This window comes from Rhinoderma darwinii, chromosome 2 (genome assembly GCF_050947455.1).
Source record: "Rhinoderma darwinii isolate aRhiDar2 chromosome 2, aRhiDar2.hap1, whole genome shotgun sequence".
NCBI classification, from domain to species: Eukaryota; Metazoa; Chordata; class Amphibia; order Anura; family Rhinodermatidae; genus Rhinoderma; species Rhinoderma darwinii.
The window spans coordinates 127,884,382-127,903,047 of NC_134688.1; the positions used below are offsets into that span (position 1 = coordinate 127,884,382).

The 18,666-nt window shown below is 39.8% G+C and overlaps 1 protein-coding gene across 1 annotated transcript in view; it reads left to right on the top strand.

Annotated features, from left to right (window-relative positions):
• Positions 1-18,666, top strand: part of EPSTI1 (epithelial stromal interaction 1) — a 112,283-nt gene that overhangs the window by 82,186 nt on the left and 11,431 nt on the right. The window contains exons 11-12 of the mRNA XM_075850243.1: positions 8,523-8,579; positions 11,673-11,756. Coding sequence (XP_075706358.1) covers positions 8,523-8,579; positions 11,673-11,756 — 141 coding nt within the window. The remainder of the gene's footprint in view (positions 1-8,522; positions 8,580-11,672; positions 11,757-18,666) is intronic.

Sequence of the window (18,666 nt, forward strand, 5' to 3'; positions counted from 1 at the left end):
CTGCTTGGCAGCCAAGCTCATGTGGTATAGTGGAATACAATGCCTCTACATCTAGACTTGCCATCAATGCACCCCATTCCAGCGTGATACCATCAATTTGTTTCAATACGTCCATAGTGTCACGGACTTAAGATGTCAGGCTGAGAACGAAAGGACGCAAAACTACATCTATACTATGAAAAGTATACAACTTTCTAATATACCTCGTGTTTCAAGGGCTCACCAGTTTCAGAAAGTGTACGTATTCTTAAAGCACACCTATTGTTTCAGGTGAATTTTCAGAATAATTTATATGATAATAATGTTACTTAAAGGAGCAGTCCCACAAAAATTTTTATTCCCTGGCCTGTTGGAAAGACACATTATATAAATTGTGGTGAAGGTAATTTTCTTACCGGTGGCTGTATTTGTGACTCTCCAACTTCCACAGCGTCTCATGTGTGGACAGGAAGTCAGTTTCTCCATTCATTCGAGGCCGTGATAGTAATAACTAGAGAAACTGACTTCCTGTCAGCCCATGAGACACTGTTAGAAGAGGGTAGAAAAAACACAAAGCGCACAATAGTGCATGACACTGTGATGGTACACGTGTGAACAAGGTGTTAAATAATGCTCACCTGGTGCGGTTATGCTGGGAGCATAACATCCAGTGTAGCAGATTCCAAATAGGTAGCCTCCACGGTGTGTTGGTGGCAGGATCAAATTGCAGCATAGGACCCGATTTGAGAACTTGGAAAGCGAAGTCTCAATATGGAATGAAGGAATAGAGGCAAAAAAGCAAAAAACGGGCGTCTTCCATGCGCTACTGATCGGTATGATCATCCATAACACGTATAATCCAAATTCCTCAAGGATAACGATGTAGTCAGTAATAATATACGGATTTATTGGTACGAATATAAAAATATAAAACACAACTGTTTGACAGCGAACAGTTTCGAAACCGAACCGGTTTCTTCCTCAGGTAGTATATAAATAGATGGGTGGGGTGCCGGTTAAATAACCGAGTGAAAGGTCAGTTAAAGGCAAGAACTACCGGGTCGGGTACAGGGATAAAACACCAACTCAAATTACATATCGGAACGTACATATAATTACAACCGATTAAAATAAGGATAAAAAATATATATATATATGTCCAATGAAAGATAATTAATTTCTATACATTATGGTTGGAAGGTGTCTGGCTGTTGAAAACATCCTATATTAAACGGGATTGAACGTATACATATATACAAAATTATACACTTATATAATTATATTGTTTCAAAATATATTTTAAAAGTGAATTTAAAAGAGATTTTAAAAAGAAAGAAGATTTAAAAAAAAAAAGGAAAACTTAAAACATAGCTACCATTCTGACCCTTTTGGAATCTATATATGGTTCATTTCCTGAGCGTAATTGTCATATAGAGGATTTAGCATACATATGGAGTATCATCTTATTTATCGTTATTTCTGAAGGTTATATTAAAGAATAATTTCTTTTTTTACTCATTTCATTCTGTTTTTCTATTTTGCTATATAGATTCGTAAGTGTTAAGCTAAAATAGTTTTTGTACAGATTCTATGTGTGTACATATGTGTATATACATTTTTATATATGTTCTTTGCATAATTATACTGTTTTCGTAGAAAATGATAATAATGCCAATTTTATCATTACACTAATCTTGGTGTTACTTTCAGAAGATCAAATTTTATGGTTTTTGTTGTCAAAAGGAAACAGGTTTTTTCTTTCAGTACGATCTTTGCCGATTCTTGAAGAATTTCCTATATATATAGTCACATATAACGAATTTCTTATTTATTTACATATAAAGGGACTCATCCAGAGTAAATTCGTTTTATTAGATTATGATCTCTGTAATTTCATTCAAACCTTCAGGTTTTAGGGTCTTCAATTTATATATCCAATAGATTTCCCTCTTGCACAGTGAATCGTATCTATCCGCTCGGCTTTCATTTATATGTTCAATCGGTGTAATATTAAAACATTTAAAATCATTGTTATGAAACAGAGTACAGTGTTTGGAGATACTGTGCAAAAGGAATTTTTTCTTGCAATTGGAACGATGTTTGTTTAGTCGACAATGTAGAAATTGAATGGTTCTTCTCACATATTGGAGACCACAAATACAGTCAATAAGATATATCACATAGTTTGACTGGCAATTTAACTGTGTTTTAATTTGATACTCATTTTTTGTTTGGTTTGATCTAAAAATATCTGTGGTACGTATACTAAAACAGCATAAACAATTCTTTTTTCTGCATTTGGAACTACCCTTTGTATGTGAACTTGGGTACATAGTATTTTGTTGGAGCATATTTTGTCTTCCAGGAAGGTTAATGCGGCTCGGTGCTAAAATATTCTTCATGGTTTTTGCTCTCTTAAAAGTGATCATTGGTTTCGTTGGTAAACTATTTTTAAAAAAAGGATCAATCTGTAAAATGTGCCAATGTTTGTTCATGATATCTTTTATATTTTTATGTGCTGCATTATATTTAGTTATGAAGTTGAAGGAGAAAAAGTTTGTTTGTTGTTCGTCCTTCACTTTTTTTATGTCTATTGTATCACTCACTTCGATACCATAGTGTGTCCTTAGGGGGTAGACAATCCTCTTGGCTTAAAATCACTGTTTTTTTGTATGCATCAGAGAGGAGTTTTTTTGGATAATTTTTGGATAATTTTTCTCTTTAAAGAGGCTCTGTCACCAGATTTTGCAGCCCCTATCTGCTATTGCAGCAGATAGGTGCTGCAATGTAGATTACAGTAACGTTTTTATTTAAAAAAAACGAGCATTTTTGGCCAAGTTATGACCATTTTCGTAGTTATGCAAATGAGGCTTGCAAAAGTTCAAGTGGGTGTGTTTAAAAGTAAAAGTCCAAGTGGGTGTGTATTATGTGCGTACATCGGGGCGTGTTTACTACTTTTACTAGCTGGCCGTTCTGATGAGAAGTATCATCCACTTCTCTTCAGAACGCCCAGCTTCTGGCAGTGCAGACACAGCGTGTTCTCGAGAGATCACGCTGTGTCGTCACTCACAGGTCCTGCATCGTGTCAGACGAGCGGGGACACATCGGCACCAGAGGCTACAGATGATTCTGCAGCAGCATCGGCGTTTGCAGGTAAGTAGCTACATCGACTTACCTGCTAACGCCGATGCTGCTGCAGAATCAACTGAAGCCTCTGGTGCCGATGTGTCCGACACGATGCAGGACCTGTGAGTGACGTCACAGATCTGCACTGCCAGAAGCTGGGCGTTCTGAAGAGAAGTGGATGATACTTCTCATCAGAACGGCCAGCTAGTAAAAGTATTAAAAACGCCCCGATGTACGCACATAATACACGCCCACTTGGACTTTTACTTTTAAACACACCCACTTGGACTTTTGCAAGCCTCATTTGCATAACTACAAAAATGGTCATAACTTGGCCAAAAATGCTCGTTTTTTAAAAATAAAAACGTTACTTTAATCTACATTGCAGCGCCTATCTGCTGCAATAGCAGATAGGGGCTGCAAAATCTGGTGACAGAGCCTTTTTAAATCTTTTTTGTAAAATACGGCTTTGATCATTAAAATCTTTATTCAATGTGCAGTTTTTTCTAATTCTTTTATACTGACTATATGGGATGTTTTTTAGCCACTTATGATAGTGACTGCTCTTGTAGTCCAAATAGCTGTTGCTATCAACTTTTTTGAAGTGTGTACGGGTAATGATTTTACTCATGGTTTTGACTATTGTTAAATCCAAAAAATCGATTTCAATTGGTTGTATATTAAAAGTGAAATTTATCCCCCAGGTATTATTGTTTAGTGTCTGGCAGAACTCTGTCGCTGTTATAAAATCACCTTCCCAAACTAGGAACAGATCATCTATGTATCTTCTAAATAATAAAATATTAGTGTTTGCCCATGGATGTTGCCAGATATGTTCTTGCTTCAGAAATAACGATAAATAAGATGATACTCCATATGTATGCTAAATCCTCTATATGACAATTACGCTCAGGAAATGAACCATATATAGATTCCAAAAGGGTCAGAATGGTAGCTATGTTTTAAGTTTTCCTTTTTTTTTAAAAATCTTCTTTCTTTTTAAAATCTCTTTTAAATTCACTTTTAAAATATATTTTGAAACAATATAATTATATAAGTGTATAATTTTGTATATATGTATACGTTCAATCCCGTTTAATATAGGATGTTTTCAACAGCCAGACACCTTCCAACCATAATGTATAGAAATTAATTATCTTTCATTGGACATATATATATATATTTTTTATCCTTATTGTAATTATATGTACGTTCCGATATGTAATTTGAGTTGGTGTTTTATCCCTGTACCCGACCCGGTAGTTCTTGCCTTTAACTGACCTTTCACTCGGTTATTTAACCGGCACCCCACCCATCTATTTATATACTACCTGAGGAAGAAACCGGTTCGGTTTCGAAACTGTTCGCTGTCAAACAGTTGTGTTTTATATTTTTATATTCGTACCAATAAATCCGTATATTATTACTGACTACATCGTTATCCTTGAGGAATTTGGATTATACGTGTTATGGATGATCATACCAATCAGTAGCGCATGGAAGACGCCCGTTTTTTGCTTTTTTGCCTCTATTCCTTCATGAGACACTGTGACAGTTGGAGAGTCCTATTGCTGGTCACATGACACAGCTGAGGACAAGAAATGAGAGAATAACTCACAAATACAGCCACCGGTAAGAAGATTACCTTCACCACAATTTACATAACGTGCCTCTGTAATGGGCCAGAGAATAATAATAATAATAATAATCTTTATTTATATAGCGCCAACATATTACGCAGCACTTTACAATTTAGAGGGGACATGAAACAAACAATATCAGACATTACATAGTGACAAAGTTCATTTACAATTCAAACCTGGGGAGTGAGGACCCTGCTCGCAAGAGTTTACAATCTATGAGGACATAAGGGAGACACAAAGTGTAACAGTGTTTGTTCTGTACAATAGTCCGGCCATTTTTATACACATGCGGTGGTAACATAAAGCTGCATGAGCCGGTCACCAGCCAGTATCCGTGTATGACGGACATGAAGAGAAGGAGTGTGAGGGAATCTTATTCTGATGACTAATCTAAAAGGAGGGCCATGGAAAGGAGTCAGATTAGGGAATGTTATAGGCCTGTCTAAATAGATGTGTTTTCAGGGCACGTTTAAAACTATGGATATTGGGAATTAATCGGATTGTCTGGGGTAGCGCATTCCAGAGGACGGGTGCAGCACGAGAGAAATCTTGGAGACGGGAGTGGGAGGTTCGGATTATGGAGGATTTTAATCTAAGGTCGTTGGCAGAACGTAGAGCCCGAGTAGGGTGGTAGACAGAGATGAGGGAGGATATGTAAGGAGGTGCAGCACTGTGGAAAGCTTTGTGGGTGAGAGTAATAAGTTTGAATTTTATTCGGAAGGGGATGGGCAACCAGTGCAGTGACTGGCACAGATTAGAGGCGTTGGTGTAGCGGTTGGTCATAAAGATGAGCCTGGCTGCTGCATTGAGGATAGATTGGAGAGGGGAGAGTTTAGTGAGGAGAAGACCGACTAGTAATGAGTTACAGTAGTCAAGACGAGAGTGAATGAGATCAACAATGAGAGTTTTGGCGGTTTCCTCCATAAGAAAAGAGCGGATTCTGGAGATGTTTTTGAGGTGAAAATGACAGGAGCGTGAAAGTGATTGTATGTGAGGAGTAAAGGAAAGATCTGAGTCAAAAATAACCCCGAGACAGCGGGCGTGCTGCTTAGGAGTGATGGTAGTGCCACACACAGAGATGGAGACATCAGGTTTAGGGAGGTTAGTAGATGGTGGGAACACAAGGAGCTCAGTTTTAGAAAGATTCAGTTTCAGATAGAGAGAGGACATGATGTTAGAGACAGCGGACAGACAATCACTGGTGTTCTGTATTAGAGCAGGGGTGATGTCACGGGAAGAGGTATATAATTGGGTGTCATCAGCGTAGAGATGGTACTGGAAGCCAAATCTGCTGATGGTTTGTCCAATAGGAGCTGTGTAGAGAGAAAAGAGCAGCGGACCTAGGACTGATCCCTGAGGAACCCCGATAGCAAGGGGAAGAGGAGAAGAAGTGGAACCAGCAAATGACACACTGAACGAGCGGTCAGAGAGATAGGAGGAAAACCAAGAGAGAGCCGCGTCCTTATAATAAAACATTTTGTGGAAGTTCTCCTTTAAGAAGATTATAATCGTACATTATTATTGTTATATTAACTCTCACACCAGATGTACATCACCAACTAAATCATATTTAAACTGAAAGGAAAAAGGGAATTGAAAAAGATTGGTACAGAGATTAAAAATTAACTTGTATTATGTTAATCTAAAATATTCCATAACACATAGTAAAACATAGGTTGGGTAATATTTCTGCCCTAGGGAATCAAAAGGCTGGATGTCTCCAATTGATAAAACCAGCCTAAGGCTGGGTTCACACAGAGTTTTTTGCAGGCAGAAAATCTGCCTCAAAATTCAGTTTAGAAATTTGAGGCAGATTTTGCTCTGCGAGCACGCGGAGTTTGCAACGTTTTTCGCCCGAGGCCATTGAGCGCCGCGGGCAAAAAATGCAGTGAAATACGCTTTCTCTGCCTCCCATTGATGTCAATGGGCGGTCAGAGACGTAAACGCCCGAAGATAGAGCATGTTGCTTCTATGTACCGCGAGCCGTTTTTACCGCTCGCGGGAAAAAAAATACCTCCGTCTCCCATTGAAATCAATGGGAGGCATTTTCGGACGTTTTTTGGTGCGTTTTCTGATGAGGTTTCCACGTCAAAAAACGTGTAAGAAAACTCAGTGTGAACTGACCCTAACTAATATAGCCGAAATATGTGTTTCATTCATACACAATATTTATTAGTTGGTTATTGCCGCATTATTGAAATTACAATGCAGTGAAAGATAAATATTGACTGTGGTGAACTAGCCAAATATTTATTGTTTGTCTTTGACTCACACTCAGATGTTATTTGATACAGAGTTTATACATCTATACAGTGTTCCACTAAGCGGTATATAATTTTTACTCCGCAAAGAAAAGACTGAACTAGCGTCCCACGTGACAAATAATTCTAGTCTCCGTGATAATGATGTATACTATACAAACAAACTGTTGCCTTTATCATTTAAACTCCTACGGCGTGTGTCTTGCACGCCATATGAGAGACGACTATAATCACTATTAACAATTATCGCAGGTAAGGAACATGTCAGCGTAACTGATGGTAGTGTATGCAGCATATGACAGCTATGCTGTGGAAGTACGCTGACATTCCTTACTGCGAGACAGATGGGCTAAACTAACTAAACTAACTAAATGGCGGTGGCAATCCCTAAACTATCCACCTATAAATTCCCGGCGCGCGTTTTGCCAAGTGCATATCGTTTCCTTCTAGGGGCCAATATGCCTTCATGTATGTGTATAAGCCTTCATGTGTATATATACACGTAATAACAGTATTTCTTCACCACATTGTCACCTGTATCATACATTTTCAGCAGTTGTCTCCCTCCATAGGCTTTGCTTCTAATTGTTGGCTTTTCCAGAAGGGGCTGGCAGTAGCTGCTATGATATTGTCCGATACCATGCTCAATAGCACTGCAAGCCCGTCCACCAGACCACAATTCTGTGCTTGACTCTAATGAACTAGCCGTGTTTTGGATGAGCACTACATGTTCTATCAGCCTCAGTACTAGTCATCTGCTCCTCCATGAGACATGAGAACTGGAAGTCTGTCTGCATATACCCCAATAATCTCCCAATCCCTAGCAGCTGCAGAGTGTTTAGGACATTTTAACCGAGATTTTACACTGAAAAGATTCATCAGTGTTGGTCTAAATGATTGGCGTGATTTAGTCTAATACAGTATTTACTAGAAAGTTGCTATGTACAGCAGGGGAAATAGATCCGGAGCAGACTCTATCCCCACTTTACAATGTCTCTTTCCAGCTCTGTTGTGTAATATAATACCTTAGTGAGAACTTCCATGTCTCATAGTTGACTTTAATTTTCAGTGAGTGCAGAGATTCTGAACAGTTACAGACATTGTTGAAAAGAGGCAAACAACATACATTATAGAGAATTCGATTCAGTTTATCAGTGTAGGTAAGGAGGATAATTTTACTGGTGCTGTGTATAGCTTACAAAAGATTTCCTGGAGTGATACATTTTTACAAACACTTAGCTGTGTGTGTAGGATTGTAGTCTGGTGGTTTTCAGCCTCTTATAGAAAGCAAATATCTTGAAAAAGTTGAGTATTTAAAAAATAAATTATATTAGAAAGTTGAAAAACTTTTAACTATACAAGTTTTCTTTATATATGACTGGAGAACCCCTATAACCTATAAAACCATATTTAAAAATTATTCTTTAATAAAGTCACACTTGCATTAATATTTTATGAGCTCATGGTTTCTGATACTCAATAATTAAACAATTTCTCTATGAATCTACTACAGCACAAAATGGAAGAGGAAACTAAATTGAAGGAAATAAAAAAGTCTCAACACAAGCAGGTAAGACTAGAATTAATGTATATTCCAGTTTTTTTTGTGGCATGTATTAGATACTTCATATCTAATGAAGCATCTAATGAATAAGTAAGGCTGGATGCACATGAGCATGTTCGGTCCGTAAAGGACGGAACGTATTTCGGCCGCAAGTCCCGGACCGAACACAGTGCAGGGAGCCGGGCTCCTAGCATCATAGTTATGTACGATGCTAGGAGTCCCTGCCTCGCTGCGGGACAACTGTCCCATACTCTAATTATGTTTTCAGTATGGAGAAGCAGGGACTCCTAGCGTTGTACATAACTTGCGGCCGAAATACGTTCCGTCCTTTACGGACCGTACATGCTCGTGTGAATGCAGCCTTACAGGATTTTCACGATCAAGAAGATAATTTCTGGAACATGCAGCAGAAGAAGGACAACTTGCCTTCAGTGAAACAGAAAAGCCATAAGGTAAACCGTCAATGAATTATAAAAAGAGGGTTTTCCACAAATAATGGAGAGATCTAATATAATCAATAATCTAATACAAAACAAATCTTTAGGGACTCCTTTCAAACTTGCCGCATTAATGAAACATGTCACATGGTATGTTTGGTCTCTTCTGATTGGCTTAGGGATCACTGAGGGATGGGAGCTGGTACATGTTCTTATTACTGGTTATAGTACATACTAAATTAACACTTTGAGGGAGTGTTTAGCAGATGTATTTGTATCCACTTTTTGGGTCACAGATGCAATTATTTAAAGAAGAAGATGTATCCACTTTATACTTTTAACACATTGATTACAATATGCCATGAAATTCCAAATGGTTTTGTAAACTTTTCAAAATGTATACTGCTGATATGAGAAAAATTTTCAACTTATGCGATAAACTGAGGTTTTATTTTTTCGTCTCCCACTGATCTCCATTAAGAACATTTACAAGTTAAAAGCTTTCCTGATTTTGAAGGGTATTGATGGGATATTGATGTTATGAGCGATGATGCTTTGTGAATGTTTGTTGTTTGAAACCTTTAATTGATCAGTGAATGTGATTTATCCTTTTCTAGATTTATTTCTCTGTAATCTTACATGTGTTTGATCTGTATTTTAGTTCATTTCTTCATTCTTGAAAATGTACTCATACTATAAGCCTTTGAAGAAAAATGAACAGTCTGGCGTTATTGCCTGCAAATATATTTGGCATCCCTGCTGTGGACTTTTTCATGTTTTATTGTGTAACCACATTGAGGAGCATCGGATTTATGGATGTTTTTTTGCCACTGATCTACATAAAAGTTCTATTTAAAATAAAAGCGCAAACAAATCTCTACAAAGCGATCAACATTCAGTATAACTATTAATCCTATTCAAGTTAGAATTTTAGAAGCATCTTTTGCAGAAATTACAGCTTGTATATATATATGAGGTTTATTTCAGTTTTTCCTCAAACACCGCAGTTTTCTTTAGTGTACTGTTCTTTACAAAAGCTCTGTCAAGTTGCATGTAAGAACATGAGTAGACAGCTATTTTCAAGTTCAGCTACAAATGTTCATTTGGATTGAGGTTTACTGGACTGTGAGGACATACAGGACATAAGAATTGTCGTTTTAAGGCATTCATGTGTTTGGGGTTATTGTCTTGTTCGGAAATAAATAATCTCATTTGCAGTTCTCTTGCGGACTGCAGCAGATTTTCCTGCATTTATTTTATTTTCTTTCTTCACAAGCCACCCAGTGTCTGCAGCAGGGAATTATCTCCACAGCATCATGCTGCCATACTGTACAGGGGTAATTGTACTTTTTTTTTCCCCCTGAGTGGTACTCTCCCACAAACTGTCCCTGTTGAAGCACCTTGGCAGCAGTTATTGTATGGACTATATCATCTTACCTCAGCCACAGAAGCCTGTTATTTCTTTAGAAGTAACACTATGTGGCTTTCCTCTCTATTCTCTTCCTTGCTGAATTTCTAGGCAGATTCACATCTGTAGCACGTTTTAATGATTCAGTAAATTGTATGCCCAGGGATTTTCAGTGACGAGTTGGAAAATTTTCTTGTATCCCTGGTACGGTCACATGAAACACCTTGACTGCACACATGTGATCTCTATTTGATCAACCAATGTCTGATCCAGTGATCATTTGGTTATGTCATTGTTATAAGGGTTCTAAGTTTAAGGACTGTAGACCACTTTGTCGATATTTGTATTCAATTTGACTTTATATAGTGAAAATAAGCCAATATACAAGCCAATAAAATCCACTGTGGTTCACAATAAAATATTCAAGTGCGTAACAAGTTTTTATAATTACTGTGACGCACTCTCCATAGGATCAGATTTGGCATTTTGCTATAATTTTATTATTATCTCTCTGTAATATGTTATAGATGTTATAGATTGATTCTACACAACTGTAAATATAGGTTTAGATACATAAATGCTTTTTGTAAAAGTTTTGTTAGTTTTTTATATGTGGAAAACGTATCATCTCCAACCAAGCTTTCTTGTTTACCCTCGTTGTTTAATGAGTCTACGCGAACGGAAGGAGCACTCACGCGTCACCCTCGGCCACTACAAAGCATGAGAGGGCTCATGTGACTTCATTTGGCCTCCCAATCTTCTGATTGGCTTGTCTTTAGCAGCGCATCTCATAAATGCCATAAAAAAAACAAAGTACTGTCAAGTCAAGATGTTCTTTAATGTGCTGGAATGTATAAAGCATGACTAAATAAAAAACAAGACAGGCACAATGAAGATGTAAATTGTCAACAAGGATGGGAACAAACAATCCTTACACTAAAAAAATGTAAAAAGACTAGACTCCACAACAGCTGCTGTTGATTCTATAGAGCTTACAAAAGGTGTTTGTTCAATCTCATGGGCTTTACTGATTCCAGATGAAAAATCCATTATGCTGCTTTCGGAAAGTCTTACTGTCCCAGCACAGTACAGGACTTGTATGAACACATAGATATTTATTCCCTTGTCAATATATTGGGGATGGTTGCGTGATTTTTAGGTATTTCTAAAAATTAATTCACTTTTTTAGAATTGTGTTCCCTTTTAAAACATGTATAGTCTATCTTTACTAATCCCTGTGTAATATTTGTCCAGGCAAATCAGCAGACTTATAGACAACAACAAAAGGAAGAAGCAGAAAGACGATCAACAGAGATGAAAGACGAGCAACGCAGAAAGGTATGTTCATACATATGCATTACCCGGCTGAACTTTACAAACTGTGTTAAATAATTCTACCAAATATGGAAATTTTAACTTTGGGTACAACCCTAATTATTTTTTTTAATTATTGGAATAAATAGTAAACACAAAACTAAAGGAACATGACTCTTAGTTTCCTGTTTGAAAGATGCCTGATGTCATAGGAAGGAATCTTTACAAAGCAGCTTATTAGTACATGAATTGGTGGCGATTGACAGCCATCAGTCACTGTGAATAGGATGATGAGAGGCGGGGGAGCGTTCCCCTTATGAATACATTGGACTCATAACTATAGGAGCACAGACCTGTCCCTGTAGTATGCTGCCCTTACCTAGAGCAACATATTCACCTGATAGATCCGCTTTAAAGGGAACCGGTCACACACATACAACATAGCAGCAGTCTAGAATTACCAGGGGGAGATGACCCACTGTTTTTGGGCTTTCCCAGCATAATAATACCAGCCTGCAGCCGTGCCAGTGCCTGACCATCACAACAGGTGGTCGGGTACTGGATCGTACGCGACTCTTCCTGGCACCCCTGGTAGCAGTGGCTGCCAGGGTAATAATGGAGTTTAGTATTAGCTTTTTCACTGGCTAACACTAATCCCCGCCTTAGTAATGGACGCTGTCAATCAGCCACCGGCCAGTCGGTAGTAATAAAGTTTAAAAAAAATATCATAGACATTATTTTTTATTGAAATAAAAACCTCCCACACAACCCTCGCTAACCAGTTTATTGAAAATAAAAAAAAACATCATCTAAGTAGTCCTCGAATCCAACGTAGTCCAACATTTTGTAAAAAAAGCACAAACACAGAAAAAAACATTAGTAACACATGTGGTATGCTTAGATACAGGGCCCATGTGTGATAGTGTCTGTTGGACCCTGTATCTAAGCCTGCCACATATTAGGTTTAGATACAGGGCCCCAGCAGACAGTAATCTTATACAGTATAAGATTACTGTCTGCTGGGGCCCTGTATCTAGGCCTACTATGTGGTAGGCTTAGATACAGGGCCCAGCAGGCAGGATCACACATGGGCCATGTATCTATGCCTACCATGTGATGGGCTTAGATACAGAGCCCAGCACACAGGATCACACAACATGGTAGGCTTAGATATATGGTCCATGTGTGATCCTGCCTGCTGGGCCCTGTATCGAAGCCTACCACATAGTATGACAGTATAGGCATTTGTGTGATACTGTCTGTTAGACCCTATATATAAGCCTACCGCAAGGTAGGCTTAGATACAGGGCCCCAGCAGACAGTAACGTTATACTTACCATCCACTTCGGCGGCGCAGCGGAGGTCCTGATGCCATCCAGTGTCGCGACGTTGTGACGTCATGACACGGGAAGACGTCAGGACCTCAGCTGCGCTCGTGAACGAGGAGGCTAAGTATATTGTTATCACTATAGTAACAGGGGCCCGTGTATTTTATTAAAGAGGCCCCAGATACTATAGTAACTTTTTATAGACGTGAAGTGGGGGCTTCGGGGCTCGGTCACAATTGCGACCGCTGCGACCCCTATAGTTTTACCATTATGTTTCAGTTGCCCCTGAAAGCCCGGTGCTAGCGACGTCACTGTAATATGTTATAGAGCAGGAGGAGCTGAGCAAATTGATATATAGTTTTGTGAGAAAATATTTAGTATAACTTGCAATTTATGTCATAGGCAGATTGGACTGCATTTTTAACAATACAGGTTCCCTGAGCTTGTCCCAGATGCTTGCTCCATGATTATTTGATGGTGATCATCTGATCGCCGTAGATCTGGCAGCAGAAACCCCTGGCAATAACAGCTGAAGGAGCAATGTAGATTCTAATCCCCACAGATCCAGACAGTCATCCACTATGTTTGCCATCTTTACAGCTGGTATATAAACACTATAGCTAGCATTTAGGGGGGATTATGTCTGTATCTAATGGGGAACAATGGCTGGCATTATATGCCTCACGACTGGTACTATATCAGTCCTATGTTTAAAACAAAGTAGTTAGTCAGCATCTCCTAACAAAGTTAAATAAATTGGTAGGTGCAAATCTGCAGTAACTGCAAGGCAATATTAAAAAAAACACAAAAATGCAGCCGCTACTGTAAGTTATATGAAAATTTAATATATAAATTATTTTACTGCTCTATTTACTTATAAATGTGAGATTCTTGGTGCACATTTTGATCAAACCGTGTGGGCCCACCTGACACGACAAGGCAACCTTATTCAGGGGTCCTTAAACTAAACATTATACCTGTAAGGCTTCGTTCACATCTGCGCTAGGGCTCCGTTCTGGCGTTCTGTCTGAGCTTTCCATCAGAACGGAGCTCTGACAGACACAAATGGAAACCATAGGGCTCCGTTTCCATCACCATTAATTTCAATGGTGACGGATCCGGTGCCAATGGTTTCCGTTTGTCTCCTTTGTGGAAGGGTTCCGTAGTTTTGACAATAGGGAATGTAGGAACCCCCTTCATTTTATACTAATTAAAAACAGCCTTGAACAGACAGGCGGAATATATGGCCAAGTCAGAGGCAGTCACCACCCTCGAAAGTACAATGCAAAAGCATCTCCTAACAAAGGGAAATAAATAGGCAGGTGCTATAATCTGCTGTAACTGCAATTCAAAGCAAAGAAAAACAAAAAGCAGCAGCACTATATTTACTATACCTTAAGGCGGAGTTCACATGGAACGGATACCCTGCGTAAAAGCAAACAGCGTATTTGTCTTGTGTGCCGCAGGGAATTCCGGGTGAAAAACCTAGCAGGCCAGCCTCCTGGAGTACATTTCTTCCCAGGAAAACTGCTGCAGCCTGTGATTGGCTGCAGCGGCAGTCACATGGGATTAATCCCAGGATTCTGGCCTTCTGACGTCACCCAGGCCGGCCTCTTGGGATGACGTTTCATCCCATGTGACCACCTCCACAGTCTGTGATTCATCCCACGTGACCGTCGCTACAGTCTGTGATTGGCTGCAGCGGTCACATGGGCTTAAACGTCATCCCAGGAGGGCGTGCTGGAGGAAGGAACACAAACTTCTGGGTATGTATCAGGCTTCTTTTTTTCTTTCCTGAGTTGCGTTTTTTGCGGTGGGATCGCTGCGAACCCGCCGCTAAAAACGCAACAACTGCTGTTTGTTGCGGGATTTAGCTCCCTAATGAATTCAATGGGGAATTCCTGCAACAAATAAGCAGCGTTTACACAAATACAATTGACATGCTGTGGAATAAATTTCTGCACCGCAGGTCAATTTCTAAGCGTTTTTTCCACTCAGTATTTACGCAGCATGTGGATGAGATTTGTTTTATCTCATCCACTTTGCTACTGTATTCTGCTGCGTTTTTTCCGTCCGCAATTTCGGACCGAAAAAACACAGCAATTTCGCTACGTATGGACAAGCCCTAAATGTGAGGTTCTTAGGGTCATTTTGGGGCAGGAGGGTTTACACAATTTGACTATAATGTGCATTAAGAACCTCACATTTACATTTTAAGCTATAGTTAATATATCAGTAATTCAATTTAGGATTTGCATTTATGTTAGTGCTGCATTTTTGTGTTTCTTTATCAGTCCTATGTTTTTGATGTTCACATCTTATTTGAAATATGACTGATATTTTATATGAACTTTCACTGTCATTACATGTCACTATGTTGACGCTATTTTATCCACAGTTGCTAATACTATCATACATACACTATATAGACAAAAGTATTTGGACACCTACACATTACACTGACGGGAGGTTTTATGACATCTCATTCTAAATGCACAGTTATTAATATGTAGTTAGTCCCCCCTTTGCAGTTAAAATTGCTTTCACTCTTCTGGGAAGACTTTCTACAAGATTTTGGAGTGTGTCTGTGGGAATTTTTGGCCATTTATCCAGATGAGCATTTGAGGTCAGACACTGATGTTGGACGAGAAGGCCTGATGTGCAATCTCCGATCTGGTTCATCCCAAAGGTGTTTAATGTTGTTGAGGTCAGGGCCCCATGGGGGCCAGTCATTTTCTTCCACCCTAATCATGCCTTTACATACCTTTCTTTGTGCACTGGGGCACAGTCATGCTTGAAGAGAAAAAGACCGAACCCCAAACTGTTCCCACACAATTGGAAGCATACAATTGTCCATAATGTCTTGCTATGCTTTAGCATTAAGATTTCCATTCACTGGAACTAAAGAGCATAAGCCAACCCCTGATAAACAACCCCATGGCATCATCCCTCCTCCACGAAACATTTGGCACAATGCAGTCAGGCAGGTAACGTCCTCCTGGCATTCGCCAAACCCAGATGTGTCCATCAGGCTGCCAGATACAGAGGGGTGATTCGTCACCACACAGAACACGTTTCTTCTGCTCCAGAGTCCAGTTGCGGCTTTTATTACACCACTCCATCCGACGCTTGGCATTGTACTTGGTGATGAAAGGCTTGCATGCAACTGCTCGGCCCTGGAAACCCATGCCATGAAGCTAAGTTGTTGAGTTATGGGGTTTCTAAATGCTTCCACTTTGCAATAATACCACCAACAGTTAATTGTGGAGTATCTAGAAGGAAAAGCATTTCAGGAACTGACTTGTTGCAAAGATGTACATAGCCTTTAACCCCTTAATGACCAAGCTATTTTTTAAGCTTTCCCATCATCACATTCCAAGAACTATAACTTTTTTATTTTTGAATTGACATAGCTGTATAAGGTCTTGTTTTAGCGGGACAAGTTGTATTTTTTAATAGCACCATTTTGGGGTACATATAATTTATTGAATAACTTTTATTAACTTTTTTGCAGGGTAATGGAAAAAAAACCACATACATTTCGCCACTATTTTTTGCGTCTTAGATTTACGTAGTTTACTGTGTGGTATAAATAACATAATAACTTTATTCAGTGGGTCATTATGATTGTGGCAATACCAAATTGATATAGATTTTGTATGTTTTACTACTTTTAAACAGTAAAAACCCTTTTTTTTTTTCAAAATTATTTGTTTTTGTGTTGCCATATTTTAAGAGACATAATTGTTTTATCTTCTGATCGCTTTTATAATGCACTGCAACACTTCTGTATTGCAGCGTATTATTGCCTGTCTGTGTAAAACTCACATGCCTCAGGCATGGCCTAGCAGGCATCCACTACAGGCAGACCTGGGGGCCTTTGTTAGGTCCCCGGCTGCCATAGAAGCCATCGGCACCCTGCGATTGCAATTGCAGGGTGCCGATGGGGTGAAAGAGGGAGCACCCTCCCTCCAAAACCACTTGGATGCGGCGATCGCTTTTGAGCGCCGAATCTAAAGGGTTAAACGGGTAAGGTCGATGTTGAAATCGATCCCGCCCGTTAGAGCAGGTGCCCAACTGTCTTTAGACCGCCCGACACCCTTTTTATCCGGCACAGAACACCCGTGCCGGGATTATGTTACAGCGCCGTGAAAAGGCGGTGCTCCGGCATAAGTACCCTTAACGGGCCGCCATGAACAGGCGTATTGGTGGTTGTTAAGGAGCTAAGAGGTGAGTCCCTATACTTTTGTCCATATAGTGTATGTACTATGTGCCACGTTGGGTATGTGGACCCACTGGGCCATTCTGCCTTGACGGTATGGCAGCTGGCCAACAGGATACGGGTCACAGTCTATAGTTCGTATAGTGTACCTGTGGCAGCTCGGACAGTAGCGAGACAGGCTAGGCTGGGACTAGACAGCAGGCAGACATCAGGCGTGGTGTAGCAGGACAGGCGTGGTAAATAGCACAGAACGACTTCAGCTCAGCACGGCACTTAACCAGGATAGCACGGGATACAGGATACAGGAACGGGGAGCACTGGGAACTGGGAAACACTAGGAGACCATTTGCTTAGACAAACTTTGGGTACGACAACAACACTCAGGCATGGGAGGAAGGGGCTGAGCCCTTCTTATAGTCCAGGGTACTCATGGGCTAATTTTGACATAAACTTCAGATGCACGCGCTGGCTCTTTAAGAGCAGGTACGAGCGTGCGTGCACCCTACGGAACCCGGCCGAAGTAAGCGGAAGTGAGCGCTGCTGTCTTTTGAGGAGGAGACTGGGGCCAGCGCTCACAGACCCATGGCTGCGGCCGCCAGAAGGTGAGTGAGCCTGACGGCCCGTGGCCATGGACATGACACTATGGCTGGCACCATTACTATATATGGACTACAAATGGCACTGCTATGGCTGTTATTATGTAGACACTATGTCTGGTATTATTTTATGGGAACTATGGACGATATTATAATATGGTCCATGGTCAAACATACCTGTCGCATAGAACATGCTGTCCTATCTGCTCACTGTATGCTTAAGAGTCCAGTGAGCTGGCTCAGCTATTGATTTGCAGTCTTCTCTTTTTGAGTGAGAATACAGAATACTAGCTGCCAATCACTGAGTAGCACCGCCCACTGGACTCCTAAACCAAGAGTTAGCCGGGATGTAAATCAATAAAATGCAGGTTATCCGTTATCCTTTTACACACAACTATATAATAGATCTCCTCAGCTCCTCTTGTTATAGAACATGCTGCCTGCAGATCGGATTGCATGTTTGACATGTCAGGTTCCCTTTAATATTTTTACATGAATATCACTATGTCTGGTATTATATGGACTTTATGACAGGTATTATTTACGAAGTATGTCAGGTTTTATTAAATGGACATTAATATGGGTAATGCTTTTTTGTGGCCACTAATATTCCAGGTACTTTTTTATGGGCACTATAAATTGGTAAATGTCTTTTTTATTTTCATATGTAAAGTAATTTTAAATGTGTGTCCTGCGGATTCAAGGGTCTAGGGTTATGACAACCAAAGTCTATATACCATAGTGTGCAAGGATGTCATTTTGGTGCAATTACCCAATGAAGAAGAAGT